Source organism: Oreochromis aureus, linkage group 16 (genome assembly GCF_013358895.1).
Source record: "Oreochromis aureus strain Israel breed Guangdong linkage group 16, ZZ_aureus, whole genome shotgun sequence".
NCBI lineage: Eukaryota > Metazoa > Chordata > Actinopteri > Cichliformes > Cichlidae > Oreochromis > Oreochromis aureus.
The window spans coordinates 482,331-498,450 of NC_052957.1; the positions used below are offsets into that span (position 1 = coordinate 482,331).

The window sequence follows — 16,120 nt, forward strand, 5'->3', positions numbered from 1 at the left end:
GCTCTGGTGTCACTTCTGCAGCAAAACAAGTCATTAACTTCACTCAGAAGTTGGAGGACGTCAGTGCCAAGGAGAAGGATACCGTAGCTACCTTTGAGTGTGAAACCAACGAACCTTTTGTGAAGGTCAAATGGCTGAAGAATAATGTGGAGATCTTCTCTGGAGACAAATACAGAATGCACTCTGACAGAAAGGTTCACTTCCTGTCTGTGCTGATGATCGAAGTGAGAGATGATGCTGAATATACATGCGTGGCTGTAGATGATGATACTGTCAGGACAGCCGCCAAGCTTAATGTTGAAGGTGGGTTAGGTTCTTGATATTTTGTTCATTAGGTAATGAAATCAACACAGTTCATTATTAATTATACCAAATACATCAACAGTTGCCTCAAGGTACTTTATATGATATATATATACTTTGTGACTGACTTGAACTCTTGTTGTATTATGTGACCAATAGGAGCTCCTCTGGAGATGTTAAAGCAGCTGGAGAGCACCGAGGTGCCTGAGACTTACTCCGGAGAGTTTGAATGTATTGTCTCTCGTGAAGATGCCGAAGGCAGCTGGTACTTTGGAGATAATCTGCTGACTCCCGGCAGTAAATACGTCATCTCCTCCCGCCGTGGAAGACACACTCTCTCTGTGAAAGATGTCAAGAAGGAAGACCAGGGAGAATATACCTTCAAAGTGGGCGAGTTTAAGACAAGTGCCTCTCTGAAGATGAAATGTGAGTTGCTGTTCCCATGGCACTGAATTGGATGTGGAATGATGAAACTATAGGGACAGAAGTTATTGTATTTCAGAAGTAAAGTTAAGTCTACTGTTCAGACTACAGCAAAATTTGTTACTGGAATTTGGGCTAACCATCTTCTCCTGCTTGTGGACAAACCATTTCCACTTTTCCTAAAAATACATTTAAATCTAAATATTAGGTTTTTATAAAAGTGCTACAAACCCAATTCCAAAAACGTTGAGGTGCTGTGTAAAATAAAAATTAAAAACAGAATAATTTGATTTGCAAATCGACATGGTGTAGCATCCCTGGGTGTTTGGTTGCAGTTTAGCAGCTGCTCAAACACCAAGGCCTTCCTGAAACACACATCTGCATGGAGCAGATGTTTCTCTAAAACCTGTTCATACCTTTCAGCCCCAATGGAGCCTTTCCACACACACGCACACACACACACACACACACACACACACACACACACACACACACACACACACACACACACACACACACACACACTGCATGTAGAGGGCTAACAGTGATATCTTTATATTTTAGTGCGTCCAGTGACCTTGATGCAGCCTTTGTCTGACATGACCATCTGCGAGGGTGACATCGCTCAGCTTGAGGTCAAGTTCTCCCAGGAGAATGTTGAAGGAACCTGGATGAAGAAGGGGCAGCCCATCACAGCCTCCAGCCGTGTGCATATAGTTATTGACAAACAAATTCATAAACTCCTTATAGAAGATACAACCAAGGACGACTTTGGAATGTATTCCTTCGAGGTTCCGGATCATGGGATTTCAACCTCTGCAAAGCTGGTCATTCAGAGTAGGTCACCTCAGATGCATGTGTTTTTTTTCAATGACTCGCTGTTTCAAAATAAAATCCTCTAATCAAAATATCTCATCTTGCAGCTATTGGCATCCTGATCCCACTGAAGGACAGTCATGCAATTGAGGGCACAAAGGCCGTCCTAGAGGCAAAGATCTCTGCTCAGGACATCAGCTCAGTCAAATGGTACCACAATGACAACCTGCTGACAGCCAGTGAGCGAATCCAGATGGTGGCAAAGGGAGCCAAGCAGCGCCTGGTTTTCACCAGAACATACGCCTCAGATGAAGGACACTACAAACTGGTGGTTGGCCGAGCTGACACCAGCTGCAGATTTACTGTTGAGCGTAAGTTACGCCATTATAAGGTCCAAGAATGTTTTAGGTTTTTGCTATTGTAGTTGCATCATCTATATTCTGGAATGACCTGGAAGCTAACTTTATGAATATTTAGGTCTAATAAACCATGACCACCACTAGTCACATGAAGTTTACCTGTAGAAAACTATTAACAAACTAACACGAGTAACACGAGTCTATGCTTTCAGCTTCCAGAAATCTTATTCAAGCTGATTACCTGAAAAAGGTCACTAATATTTGCTTGGCAACGTAACAAATCATTTTTCTGCAAAAGACACAATAGTTTCAGATTCTGCTGAATGCAACTTTCTTTAAAATCATATGAAAACTTGCACCTGCTTCTTACATATAATCTGACATGAAAATCATGACCTTGTGGCATTTACAAAACTAGAACCAAGTCATGGAGCTCCATGTGTTACATTTTTATTATTACATGTTCAGTGAGTCAGATGGATAATTGTGAAAAAGTAAAAGCAAGTCGTCTACATGGTCTACATTTCCCACAATTTTATTGTACATGTGCAATAAAAGGGCTATTCTATTCTACTGTACATCAGTTTGAGGCTTAAATATCGTTCTGTCTCAACAGCTGTCCAGATTGTGACACCAATGAAAGACAAACAGTGCTCCGAGTCTGAAAATGTCACCTTCGAGGTCGAGGTCTCTCACCCAGGCATTGATGCTTTCTGGACCTTTAAGAGGCAGCCGATTAAAGCTGGTCCCCAGTACAAGATGGAGTCCAAAGACAAGAGGCATAGGCTCACAGTCATGAATGCAATGAAGGATGAAGAGGGCGAGTACATGTTTGCTGCTGGTGAGAAGATGTGCAGTGCTTCACTCACTGTAACAGGTATGCAAAACACACTTTTATTGCACGTTTAAAAAGTTCAGAGAAGATTTCTGTCACCAGGCAGTAACTGCCTATCTCCTGTCCCCAGGTGGTGCCATTAAGAAGCCCCTACATGATTTGGTGGTAGCTGACTCCCAGACCGCTGTGCTGCAGTGTGAAGTTGCTAACCCATCCGCAGAGGGCAAGTGGCTAAAAGACGGTCAGCCTGTTGACTTCAACGAGAACGTGCTGAGCGAGGTGGACGGCGCTGTCAGGCGCCTCGTTATCATCATCACTAAGGCCACTGACATTGGAGAGTACACTTACCAGGTCGCCACCTCCAAGACCTCAGCCAATCTGAAAGTCGAGGGTAGGTCCAAATTCACCATGGAAACGCACACGTAGATCATACAGCCAATACACATCAGGAGGTTAGGAAGCTGAATTATATAACCCGGAAATGTCCAGGCATTTGTGAAGGTGCTTAAAGTGTTTCTTTGAACATGGGCTGCTTCTTCATTCATGTCCAGTCCAGTTTTCAGAGGAATTATATTTTTCTTTCTTATGTCTCTTCACTGATATGAAGAAATATTGTGTCAACACATAACAGAACCAGTTTGCAGTTGTTACCAGCAACCTGCCACAAAAACACACCACTTGTTGACTGTATGAGTGCAGACATTTCTTCAAAATGATCAAATGATACTTTAAATTTAAATCATTTAGATCTGGTCTGCTGACTCGTACCTGCCCATAGCAACAACCACAAAGACCCACCCCGTCAGAGTGAGGACTCAGCCACTTCACTTGTTTAACTGTTACCTTGCCTCTTGGTGTTTTTCTCCACAGCTGTCAAAGTCAAGAAGACCCTGAAGAACCTGAATGTAGTCCAGACTCAAGAAGCCACGTTCAGCCTTGAACTGACCCATGAGGATGTAAGGGGAGCACAGTGGATCAAGAATGGCGTTGAGATCCAGCCCAGTGATAAATATGAAATCAGTATTGAAGGCACAATTCACACATTGAAGGTCAAGAACTGCAGCACACAGGATGAGTCTGTTTACTCCTTCAAACTGGGAAAACTGTCTGCAAGTGCCAGACTCAATGTGGAAAGTAAGTATAACTACTGATTTTGGAATAAACACAAAAAGCTTTTTGGCTCGGTGCCTACAAGGTTGGGAAATTTACCTAAACCATATGGGACCTCTAGATTCCTAAACCTTTTTACCAGCAGAAAACATCTTTTCCTACAGCTATTAAGATCCTGAAGAAGCCAAAGGATGTGACAGCACTGTCAGGAGCAACAATTGTATTTGAAGTTGGCATCTCAGAGGATGACATCCCAGTGAAATGGATGTTCAATGGCAAAGAGCTGGTGTCTGACGAGCGCTACAGCATCGTCTCTGAGAAGAAGAACCACAAGTTGATTGTCCACGATGTGGACGACAGCGTGCAGGGCAACTACATTGCTGTTGTAGGACACCTGCAGTGCAGCGCTCACCTCATTGTTGAGTGTAAGCATTATCACATCAGTAGTTTTTGTACATAAAAAATGCTAAAACACAGGCCAAGGTCACGTTAGGACTAAACATGTTTGTATTTTACTCTTAGCACTACGTGTCACAAGGCCCATGAAAAGCGTGGAGGTCGCAGAGACTCAGGTGGCCACATTTGAATGTGAAGTTTCTCACTTCAATGTCCCGTCCACCTGGCTGAGGGATGGTGTGGAGATTGAGATGAGTGAGAAGTTCAGGATTGTGGTTCAAGGAAAACTCCACCAGCTGAAGATCATGAACACCAGCACTGAAGACTCTGCAGAATACACCTTTGTCTGTGGGAACGACCGCGTCTCTGCAACGCTAACTGTTAACCGTAAGTTACCATCAGTGAAACTTAAACCTTCAGATTTACAATGTATCAGTTCATCAAGTATTTCTTCAGAGACGTTTGACATGTTGCCAAATCACTAGAATGTGTCAAACCATGAAATGTCCTTAAGTAACTTTAATTCGATTCTTTAATTTCTCCTCTGAGTTGGAAATCTAAACATTTTTGTTACTAAACAAAAGAAATAATTAGTACATTGAGATTTTCTAATTGAATATTTATTACAAACTTTTGACAAATTAGACAACAGCACAGGCCAGTAGAAGTCACTTTTAATTACTTTGTAGTTTAAGGCCAAATTTGAAAACTCTAACAACTAAATAACCGATCAGACCGATCAGATGTTTGCACTAAGGATGAAGTTACAGACTAAAAAACACAACTTTAAAGAGATGTTTAAGTACAGTGAAGATTACAAACTTGTTGTCGCTTTGCTGTTTCCAGCTATTCTGATCACGACGATGCTTGAAGACCTGAACGCTCAGGAGAAGGACACGGTCACATTTGAGGTGAATGTGAACTACGAGGGAATAACGTACAAGTGGCTGAAGAACGGCGTGGAGATCCGCTCTACGGATCGCTGCCAGGCTCGCTGCAAACAGCTCACTCACTCTCTGAGCATCAGGAATGTTCACTTTGGAGACAGTGCCGAGTACACCTTCATGGCTGGCTCTGCAGTCACTTCAGCTAAACTTCACGTTGAGGGTAAAATGCTTTGATTCTAATTTAACTTTTCAATTGACTTTTCACATTAGATGTTTTTGGACTCCATCAACTTCAAATAAAATTATTTCAACACCTCACTGTGTTTTAGCTGGTTTTTAAATGTGTGTGTCTGTTGTTTGTCTATACAATCATCTCTGTTACCCCTGAAAGACATTTAGAACTTACTGAAAGACTCTTAAAGCCTCTCTAATGGACTATCACGAGTAACTCTGAAATAACCAGTAGAATCTAACACATTTGACATGTAGACTCACTCACAGGACACTTTGAAACTTTCAAAGGACTTCTGGAATCTCCCCAAATAAGTTAAACCTCGTTAATGCCACAGGAACACATACACGATCCTTTCTGTCACTACTAGAACCTCTGAAAGGTACCCTTCAGACCTTTTCTTGCGGCCATTAATATTACTAATAGACATTTAAAACCTCTTTTATGTGAACGTCCAAACCTCCCCAAGGACTCCTTGAATCTTGTTCTTAGTAGAACCTCCTCACTGAGTAAGAAAACCTTGCAGAGGATGACTAGAGCCTCTGGTCTGATGAGTGATTTGTTTCCATAAGGTCAGACATACTGATAGATGTAGGTAAAGTAACTGTATCTCTGTCCCTGTTTTAGCCCGTGTGGTTGAATTCACCAAACACCTGCGGGACCTGAAGATCACAGAGAAGAAGAGGGCAACATTTGAATGTGAAGTTTCTGAACCAAACATCCAGGTGATGTGGATGAAAGATGGTCAGGAGCTGGAGCTATCTGACAGGTAGAGTCCTTGATAGTCAGTTGTGGGAACACTTACTCTGAGTTTTACCAACATTGTGATCAACTCTTAAACCTTCTACACCTTTGTTGTTTGCTACAGGTACAAAATGACATCGGACCAGTTTGTGCACCGTCTGGTTCTGCCCTCTGTGCGTCTGTCGGACGCCGGTGAATACACCGCTGTGGCCGGTTCAAGCATGTCCAAGGGCCACCTGGCAGTCGAGGGAAGAGATGTCAGAATCTCAGAGCCAGCCACCAGGGACATCATGGTAAGATTAGATGGTAGACTCCATAAAAATGCACCAAATCGTGGGATTTTAATACTGTCAGTCAGTTTATGTGTGACGATGACAGAAATATTTTTCAGACTTTATGATCTTTGAGAGCACACACTGCCGATCATTTAATATGTTCTTTTTCAGATATTTTGTCCTGCAAAACCGGAAGCGATTTCTTAATAATTATGACAATGATTATTTTTTAGAAATACTAGAAGGAAGTTTCTGGTGTTGAGCTAATCATGTGGTGTTTTTCAGGTTGTTGAGAAGCAGAGAGCCACTTTTGAATTTGAGGTGAACGAGGATGATGTAGAAGGTCGCTGGCTGAGAAATGGAGTGGAGCTCCAGTTCACTGTGGAGGAGAGGTTCAATTATGCCACCATCAGGAAGCTCCACCGTCTCACCATCTCTGAGACCTTCAGGAGCGATGCTGGAGAGTACACCTTCTTAGCCGGCAAAAACAGGACCTCTGTGAACCTCCACGTCAGATGTAAGAGCTCCAGTCCTGCATCAGTCCAGCACTGCTTTCCTTCTTTGCATGAAAAACCACTGGCCAGTTTCTGAACATGAAAGTGAAAGGCTTAAAAATGATACTTGTACTGTTTAAATGTATCTGTTTTCCATCTAATCTTTACTTTCTTCTATTATCATCAAAGTATTCTTTGACCAGAGGACCAAACAGAGTATTAACCTTTCTTTCTTCTACTTTCCTTCAGTGCCAGAGCCACCTCAGATCGTCCGGGAGATGCAGCCCCAGACCGCGATCTCAGGCAGGTCAGTTCGCTTCTCAGCACAGGTGAGCGGCCTTCCTCAGCCTCAGGTGTTCTGGTACAAAGATTCTGAGGTTCTGTCCACGAGCTACAAGTGCAAGTTCCTCCATGATGAAGATGAGCATACGCTGCTGCTGCTTGAAGTCTTCCCTGAAGATGCAGGCATCTATAGCTGTGAGGCCAAAAACAACTATGGAGAGGTGACGAGCTCTGCATCTCTCACTGTGGAAGGTACATATGGAGTGTTTTTCTGCTCTTTAGGCTTTTATTGGAATTATGAATTATTAGCCACCAAATTGAGTGATGACTTACGGTGTGTTTGTCTTTCCTGCAGTTCCGGAGGTGGTTGAAGCCGTGGCTCAGGTTTCCCCTCCAGTCCTCATCACTCCCACGAGGGACTTGCTGATCTCAGAAGGACATCCTGCCCAGTTCCAGTGCAGCATCTCTGGGGAAGGTATTGACTGTTACTCCCCTCCTTTACAGGCATATGGCATTTTAAATACTCATTGACCATAAATCCTCTCGCAGCTGTCATCAGTATGGTGTGCCGTAAACGGTTTTTCCTGACTTTAAGAACACTTTCTCTCCAGATTTGCAGATTTCTTGGTTCTACAATGATAGAGAGATCAAACAGTCAGACATCTTCAGGATGTCTCATTATGATGATACCTGCCAGCTGGAGATTTCCCGAGTTCTCCCCAGCCTTGAAGGAGAGTACTCGTGTGTTGCTACAAATTCAGCAGGAATGGTCACATGTGCTGCCACTCTGAATATTGATGGTGAGTTCAGCAGACGTTCGCATACTTATTAGATAAAAGTGACAGGCTCTTACTGCACGTTCATCAGCTGCCAAGAAGGCCCTAAGTTGGTGCATGTTCCTCACAGGACTGATTTTAATTTTAGAATATCACGTGGATTTCCTGTAAGACAAGGTCTGATATGTATAATGTCCAACTTATCGAGAACTGATAGTCAAAGTTTAACAGCACTCAATGACATGATATAATGATGGCAGCATGTAAGCACGTTCTGATTAGCCAGGTGTGCTTTAAGTCTCCCTCCATCCCTCCGGAGCCATGAGAGCGTGTTACACAAGAAGTTTACTTACTGGCAAAATATAAAAGGAAGCATCTATTGGCAAACAAAGCAACCTTAACTGAGCCAATAGAAAGATGCATGGTTCAGCCGGGGGAAGTGGCAAGCATGTCAGCTGAACTGGAGATCAACGCTGCTGGCTGCACAAAGATTTTCCTTTTCTTTTAATACCCTCGTGGAGGATAGAGCCTAGCTTAGCATTCACAAATAAAACTGTTCAATATGTAAAAACATTTAAAATGTCGACTCAGGACAAATTGAATCTACTGCAGCTGTCTGCAGCTAGCACTGACGCCACGACAGCTCTTATACCATCGTGGGGAAAACCAAACCATGAGCCCTGCTCATGTTACGGTCACTGTCTCACATGACGTCTCCTGGATCTTTGTGCAACCAGCCCTTGGATTGGAACGATTTTCCAGCCACTCCATCAACTCAGATTTTATACTTTCAGTGCGATGATGTCAGAAACTGATTCGTTTCTGTGAGCATGCAGCTGCTCCACACTGAATCTGCTCTTATCCTCACTGGAAGCATCATCTTAAAGGTCTCTTTGCAATGCATGACGTCTTCTTTCCAACACAAACAGCATTAATGGTCTTTATTGCGAGACTGGAGTTTTCATTCCAGAGGAATGCCGCATGGTTCAGGCACAGCTGGAGAGTGTTCCTCACACTCAAGCACGGACGTGATCGCTGGCTGTGTTTTTATGTTTGTTGTCGTTCTGTTCCAGTCAAGCTTGCATGATTGACAGCGGAAACCCACCACTGTCCACTCCCTCACTGATCATTATTGATCCTCAACGCGCCACTCCCACTGCACTGTTGACAACAGGCTGTGACAGTAACCTGGAGAAATCCGTAGAGTGATGATGTGTTGACCTAATTCTTCTACTCTTTCTTATTGCCCAGATAAAAAAGCCTTAGCTAGCGTGTCAAGCACTGGGGCTGAGGCTAAGCTAATTCAGAGACTGGAGGCTCAGAGTGAGAGTTTCAGCTCTCTGTCAGTGGGACAAACAGCCCACAGTGTTGAGTTTACTGAGACGATCACTGAGAGCTCCTCTGTGTCTTGGAGCACGATTGAGATAAGCTCGATGGAGAGGAGCTCTGAGAGCAGCTTTGACTTCAAACTCTCAGCCAGCCCGAAGCTGCTGATGGAAATGAGCGATGTCCGAGTGAAAAGTGGTGAAATGGCCGAGTTCAGCTGCTCGTTCGACGGCCAGCCCTTCTCCGGGGTGGTATGGGAACATAACGGCGAGAGCCTGGTGGACACCGAGCGGGTGAGAAGCTCTCAGAGCGGTGGCTTTTTGTCCCTGGTCATCCAGGCTGTCGGTGTGGCGGACCAGGGCATGTACCGCTGCACCGCTACCAACGAACATGGCCAGAACAGCTCCTCTGCTCAGCTCACTGTTGAAGGTGGTTAATCTTTCTTTTTTTTATCAGCCTGTCTCTCCATCTGGTCCATCCCACCTTTCCAGCTGCTCCTCCCGCTTAGTGCTCCCCCACCCCCATGAGTTAATATTTAATATGTTATCCTGTAACCTCTTGTAGTGTAATAAAATAACAAACCCTAGTTCAGTTTATCCTCCCCTCCTGTCAGCTTCGCTATGCTAACCTCATCATTCATCCTAATAACCCTTTAGCATTTAGAGTCATGGCCATGTACTCTGTGACCCCTAATTACTTTTCCTAACTCTATTCTTACCCAGCTAAAGAAGCAAATCTCAAAGCAGAAACCCCCATCCCTACCGATTCTGTGCGCAAAGTGTCACAGGCACACAGGGGGACCCCTAGAGATCCCTCTGACCAAGACAAGCAGGAGGTGGTGGAGAAGCCGGGACCATCACCTCCATCTTCCCAGAGACCTTACAACCTCATCAGCCTGTTGTATTTCCCTGACGTTGTGCCTAATGAATACCAAGGTCATCGCCTTTCCAGCTGCCCCGACTTCCTGATCAAACTCCCCCCTGAGCTGCTGATCAGAAACAAAGGCAGTGGCTCCCTGAATTGCGTTGTGAAGGGGCTTCCCACTGCGTTTGTCATTTGGCTTTACAACCAGCTGAATGCTGAGGAATCTGTGTGTTACTCTGTGAAAAATGAAGACCCCTCGAGCTGTATAAATGTTAACAATGTGGGACCTGGAAAAGGGGGCTCTTACGTTTGCAAAAATATCAGCTCAGCCGGGGATGCTGAGCGCAGCACAGTGACGAAAGGTTGGCATCTGCATGCTTTTGGTCCTTCTGCTCGCTCAGGCTTCTTTACACCACTCATTCACACTGCTCTTCACCCACACAGTCAGCAGAGGCACACTTCTTCACAGGGCGACACCACTTCTTCAACGAGGTCATAACCACTGTGTGCTCACACCACTTAGTGTTTGAAAAGAAGCCAGCGGTGCTGCACACTAAAAAACCAGAAGGAAGCATGCACAAGCGAAACAAAAAACGGATGGATGCACGAGCCGCCACTGGTTCTAACAGTCTCCCGGGCAGTTTTAGAAATGTTTTTAATTTGTGAACATCTGTGTCTTTACAGTAACTACAGAGGAGAAGGAACCTGTGATTCAGGTCCAGGAGGAAATAAAAGGTAAATATGGTTTTCATCCGTGATGTCTCCATCCTTCGTCTTAGTTGAGAAGTTGTTTTAGTTCTTTGTCTATAGGTTGGCTTGGTAAGAATTTCAAGGGCACTTTTACCGAGTTTACTTTGAATACTGAATCAAGTTCAGAGTGGACTCGGGACTTTTATTATCTGACTCTGATCATGTAGAATTTGTTTTGATTGAGGAAAAAGTCAGTGACAGACTTTGAATCGTGGATGCAGCGTTATAAACTGTAAGAAGTTTTTAGTAAAACATGTAAAACAGTGTTCCTGCCCTGTACTGAAGTTTAATTGAACTGCAGTTTTTCTGTTTTCAGCTGACTGTACTGTGGTTGGAGTGTGTGGCTCAGCTGATTTAACCTGTGATTATTCCACTCAGTCTTCTCTAGCTCAGCCGTCAAAGTGGAAGAGGAAACCCAGGAGTCATACTTCACTGGCATAAAGTTAGCAGACAAAACCAAAACACTTGAACTCAAACCAGAGTCTAAACGCTTCTCCAGCACTCTGGAAAAGAAAAAGGAAAAACCAGTTTTCCTCAGTGAACTTTCTCCAGCAGCTGTGACTGTCGGAGAAACGGCTACGTTTACCGTCAGAGTGTCCGGCTTCCCTAAGCCCACCGTTCAGTGGTTTCACAACGGGCACACTATAACCAGTTCATCTGTGTATACATTTATTCACGAACACGATGAGTATAGCTTGCTGATCAACACAGTTCACAGGGAATGTGAAGGAGAGTACTCCTGCACGGTCAGCAACAGATTTGGCCAGTCCACCTGCACTTCTTACCTGCACGTTCAGGTGAAGGAGCCAGAAAAGGAGGAAAGAGCCGATGAGAGAACATTTGCAGTGACTGGTAAGCCCCCAGAATTCACTAAAACTATAGAATCTCTTCAGCTGCAGGAGGGGACTCAGGGTTTCTTCAGGTACACTGTGACTGGAGATCCTCTCCCTGAGGTCCAGTGGCTTAAAGGCACTTCCCACATCCAGCCTAGTGGGTTCTGTATCATTGTGAACAACCCGGATGGATCCGGTTTTATTAACATTAAGAGTGTCAAATGGGAGCACAGCGGCATTTACACCTGTAAGGCCTCAAACCAGTACGGGGAAGCCTCTTGTACTGCAGAGCTGCTAGTGTTCAGGGAGAAAGCTCAGGAAGAGGACACGTTAGTACAGAAAACGAAAGGTTTGAAGATATCGATGGCAGAACAAACCACAGAACTGAGATTACACCAGGAAAGATCCCGGTCTGAACACATGATCTATACCATTAGTACTAAAGACCGACAGATTATTCCCAGTGAAGAGGTGGAAACACTCAGAGAGCTCAGTGTCTCTTCTGCCACCCTTCATCGTGAGCAGCTTACCCACCAGGCAGTGGTGCTCCAGTCCCATGAAATAGAGGAGAGGGTTTCATTAGCCCCCAGCCATCCACCTCAGGTCTCAGCTGTCCCTATTAAACAGCATCACGTGGCCGCTTTCTTATCCTCAGTCCAGGAGAGACAAAAGATCACAGAGCAGCACTCTGAACGGATTCTCAGCCCTGAGGTAGTTGAGCTGGAGTCAGCCAAAGAGCAACCGCCCAAGCTCGTGTCAGCTACGTCTGAGGAGGTCCTTCCCCTCAGCACAGTGAGAGCTGAGGCACTGATAGATCAGAATCCAGAACACGTAAAGACCTCCAGCGAGCCGAGGCAACTTGTTAGTAGTCACCAGGTCGAGCTTGCTGTACCTATCGCTGATGAAATCTCAGAAAACATTCACAGACAAGAGGAGGAGAGGAGTTTCAGAGTCACAGAGGGGGTAAAGATTTTATACTCTGCTCAGTATGCAGGACAGCTTCAACTTACAGAAGGACACACTGAGCATCTTCCAGCTTTAAATGCAGACATTAAAGGTTCAGCTGACAAAGAGCAACCTAAACCAGTGGTAGCACCAGTGAGTGAAACCAGAGTGGCTTTATCCAAAGAGCAAAAGCTTGAAATACAAAGACCAGAGCAGGAGAGCATTACCCCATGCAAAGACATGGTTTATAATTCAGCCGTAAATACCGAAGAGAAATATGAGCTCTGTGCTGAACAAACAGGACAAGTGCCACATGGGGCATTTTCTGTAAGTGTGCAGCCACAGCAGGAGGGAGAACAGCTTCTGAATCTGCAGGTTATCAGTGATCAGGATGTTTTACTGTGTGAGGGAAGGTTGAGCAGCGAAAAACCTCCAACAGAACAGGCAGAAGCAAGGACGAGTCCGACTTTGCTGCATTCACTGACTCAAGAAGAACAGAGGACTGTAGTTTGTGAGGCAGCTTCAGAATTCGAAACAAAGATGAACGCCACCTCTGTCCAGCCAAAGCAAGAGTTGGTGCAACCAAAACGCCTTCAGTCGGTCCATTCTCTAACAGTTTTACCAAAAGAAGGCATACTCGCTGTCACCAAACCTGACCAGCAGGTGGCAGCACAGAAACTGGAAAAGGCTAGATGGCATGCAGCTACCTCCGAAGAGAGAATGGAGGTCACTGCGGATTACCACAAAGATCTTGACATGTCTGTGATTAGCACTCGACCACAGCCTCGTACTGAGTCCAGGCCTCTAAGCAGCCTTGCTGTGTCCTCCCAGCCCTTGCAACTCCCAAAAGAGACTCCTTTTGTTACGAGCGTCACGCAACAGCGAGCATTAGTCCAGAAAGAGGATTACTGGAATATCATGCAGTCTTTGATCATCACAAACAATCAAACTCTGGAAGAAGGTCACATTACTAACTTTGAAACTGATGAAAAATTTATGCCTGAGATTAAAATCGAGGCCAAGATACCAAAAAAGCCAGTTTTCATAGAAGAAAAGGCAATGGCCACCGAAAGCTGCACTATCTTAGAGGCGGCTGAGGAGGACTTTGCAGTCCAGATCCAGGAAGGTCAGTCAGTCCGACAGTCAGTGTTTCTAGAAGAAAAACAAGTCATTGTAGGAGAGCGGTCGAGCGAGATACATAAATTCGAGGGCTCCGCAGTCAGTGTTAAGACACAGCCTAAAGGGTTTCTTTTTGTCCCAGAGGCTCAGGATGTGCTGACTCTACCTAAGGAACTGAGTTTCGTCATTTATGCCCCAAAACCATCCAGTTTGAATGTACGACATCAGCTCAGAGATGCTCTTCACTCAGCTGTGGCCATTGATCCACCAGTTTTACTGGCTGATGTTGTTGGAAGACTAGAGGCAGCGGAGGTCCATGAGGTCAAGGTTCAGAGAGAGCCCAGGCAGGCTGCATGTACCTATCTTATCACATCTCCAGGCTCCCCCCTAGAGATCACGCTGACTTTTGAAGGTGATTACCCTCAGACAGCTGACCTTAGGCATGAACTCCAGGTAGCTTTGCATGCTATGGTTTCCCAAGAACAGCCAAGTCTTACATCAGAGCAGCCGGGCACCACGCAGATTGATAAGCCTCAAAGAGTGCAGGTCAGCTCAGTGTCCTCCAAGGAGGTGTTGTCTTCTGTGGTGGACTCTGTGGTGGTGGCAGAGAGCGCAGGCAGTTTACTTCCTGCTGTATCTCAGTCTGCAGCCCTGATGACAGAAGCCAGGGCTTCCTTTCAAAGTGCGACACTTCAGGGCCAAACTGAGGTCCACGAGTCCAAGAACAGAAGGACGGTTAGATCAGAGAAGGACGTCACAGTATGCCAGGCTGAACAGCATGTGGACATTTTTGTCCACAGAGAAACCAGAGAGGAATATCTTTCAGAGGCAATCATGATCAGTGAGTCCTCGGACAGCATCACTGATTATCCCGTCATCGTAGATGTTCTTGAGGATGTCTGTGCTGAGGAAAATGGCAAGGCTGTATTTACTGCCACTGTTAAATACGTCACCAAAGTTAGCTGGTTTTTCAATGGGAAGCTGGTGAAATCTGGCAATGAGTTCAAGTGTTTTAAAGACCGTGACACATACACACTAGTTATTGACAAAGTTGTCAGAGAACGCCATCAAGGAGAGTATGTCTGTGAGGCTGAGAATGAAGTCGGCAAGACTACGACATCTTCGAGGCTGACTGTGGTCCCACGAGGTTTGATGATGGGAAATTCTTTGATATCATCATCATCCACTAACTTCACGCTGTGGTGGACGTCTGCTGTCTGCAAACCTCAACCAAAACTCAAAGTTTAGGAAATGAGCGCAAAGTCAAAACTGAAAACGGCTTACAGCAGGGGTCCCAAACTCACGGCCTGTAAAATTGACCAATGTGCGCACTTATGTCTGCAATTTTAATTTGTTAAATATGAACACAATCATAGCAGAAGTGCTGCCACGTTTGTGGGCAGACACAGAGGACCAGTGAAGCCTCATTGAGCTACCAAATAAACACAGTTAGTTAAGAGTGAGGAAAAAAATGTCTCGTTATAAAATATTTGAAATTTTGAAAACCAAACCAAACATTTTCGGAAGTATTTGTGGGAGTTTGCTTGTTTGCTTTGTCTTGTTCTACTTGAACACTAAAGTGGCCGTCCAATGAGAGGACGGTGCCAGCCCACAGCTCATTTACCTTTGAGACACCTGGCTTACAGTTTTTTCCAAAAGAAAAGAATTTGGACTTTGAGGCTTTCACCAGACAGCAGTGACATGATCACATCCCACTCCATCTACTCTTCAACCTTCACAGCCGAGGAGTCTCCTTTGACCACATGCCTTTAATCATTCATTCATGTTTGCATGCCTTATCTCCTTTTCTCATCACAGACTTCCTGTTCATCACATCACTTCAGCCTAAACCCAGTGCATTTTTTCTCCTCCACTTTCATCCCACCATAACTTTGTGTGTGTCACTTTCCGTCCCAGGTTCACTACATCATCGTCTCCAGTACAAACACTAATTTTTGTTTCTTTTTCATTTCAGCACCTGCTGTGTATTCACATGTTCTTGTTGCCTTTTTTCTCTCTCTTACAAACACAGTGAAGCCTGTGTTCAGGCACAAAATTGTCCCAGTGGAGATGAACATTGGCAGCTCTGCCAAGTTTGAATGTGAAACTGAGGACGCTCCAAACGTGAGCTTCAAGTGGTTCAAAGATGGACACCCCATCAAAGAGGGTGAAAAGTACAGGATTATTAGTCGCTTCAGCTCTTCCTCCCTTGAGCTTCTGAGGACAACCAAGGATGACAGTGGTGAATACACGTGCAAGGCGTCCAATCAGCACGGCAGTGATGAATGCTCCGCCTCCCTCAGTGTCACAGGTAAGAGCAGTGCATTTTTCCTTCTTCTTGGCTGGTTGAG

General features: G+C 44.9%; 1 protein-coding gene across 1 annotated transcript in view; it reads left to right on the forward strand.

The window, feature by feature from the left end:
• The window catches only part of ttn.1 (titin, tandem duplicate 1), a 170,841-nt gene that overhangs the window by 17,527 nt on the left and 137,194 nt on the right, over positions 1-16,120 (forward strand). The window contains 22 exon segments of the mRNA XM_039600316.1: positions 22-303; positions 463-729; positions 1,291-1,563; positions 1,650-1,913; positions 2,518-2,778; positions 2,867-3,127; positions 3,607-3,870; positions 4,011-4,271; positions 4,369-4,629; positions 5,089-5,349; positions 5,989-6,130; positions 6,230-6,398; positions 6,666-6,897; positions 7,124-7,408; positions 7,512-7,631; positions 7,768-7,960; positions 8,695-8,725; positions 9,249-9,687; positions 9,981-10,484; positions 10,807-10,857; positions 11,251-14,916; positions 15,802-16,080. Coding sequence (XP_039456250.1) covers positions 22-303; positions 463-729; positions 1,291-1,563; positions 1,650-1,913; positions 2,518-2,778; positions 2,867-3,127; positions 3,607-3,870; positions 4,011-4,271; positions 4,369-4,629; positions 5,089-5,349; positions 5,989-6,130; positions 6,230-6,398; positions 6,666-6,897; positions 7,124-7,408; positions 7,512-7,631; positions 7,768-7,960; positions 8,695-8,725; positions 9,249-9,687; positions 9,981-10,484; positions 10,807-10,857; positions 11,251-14,916; positions 15,802-16,080 — 8,766 coding nt within the window.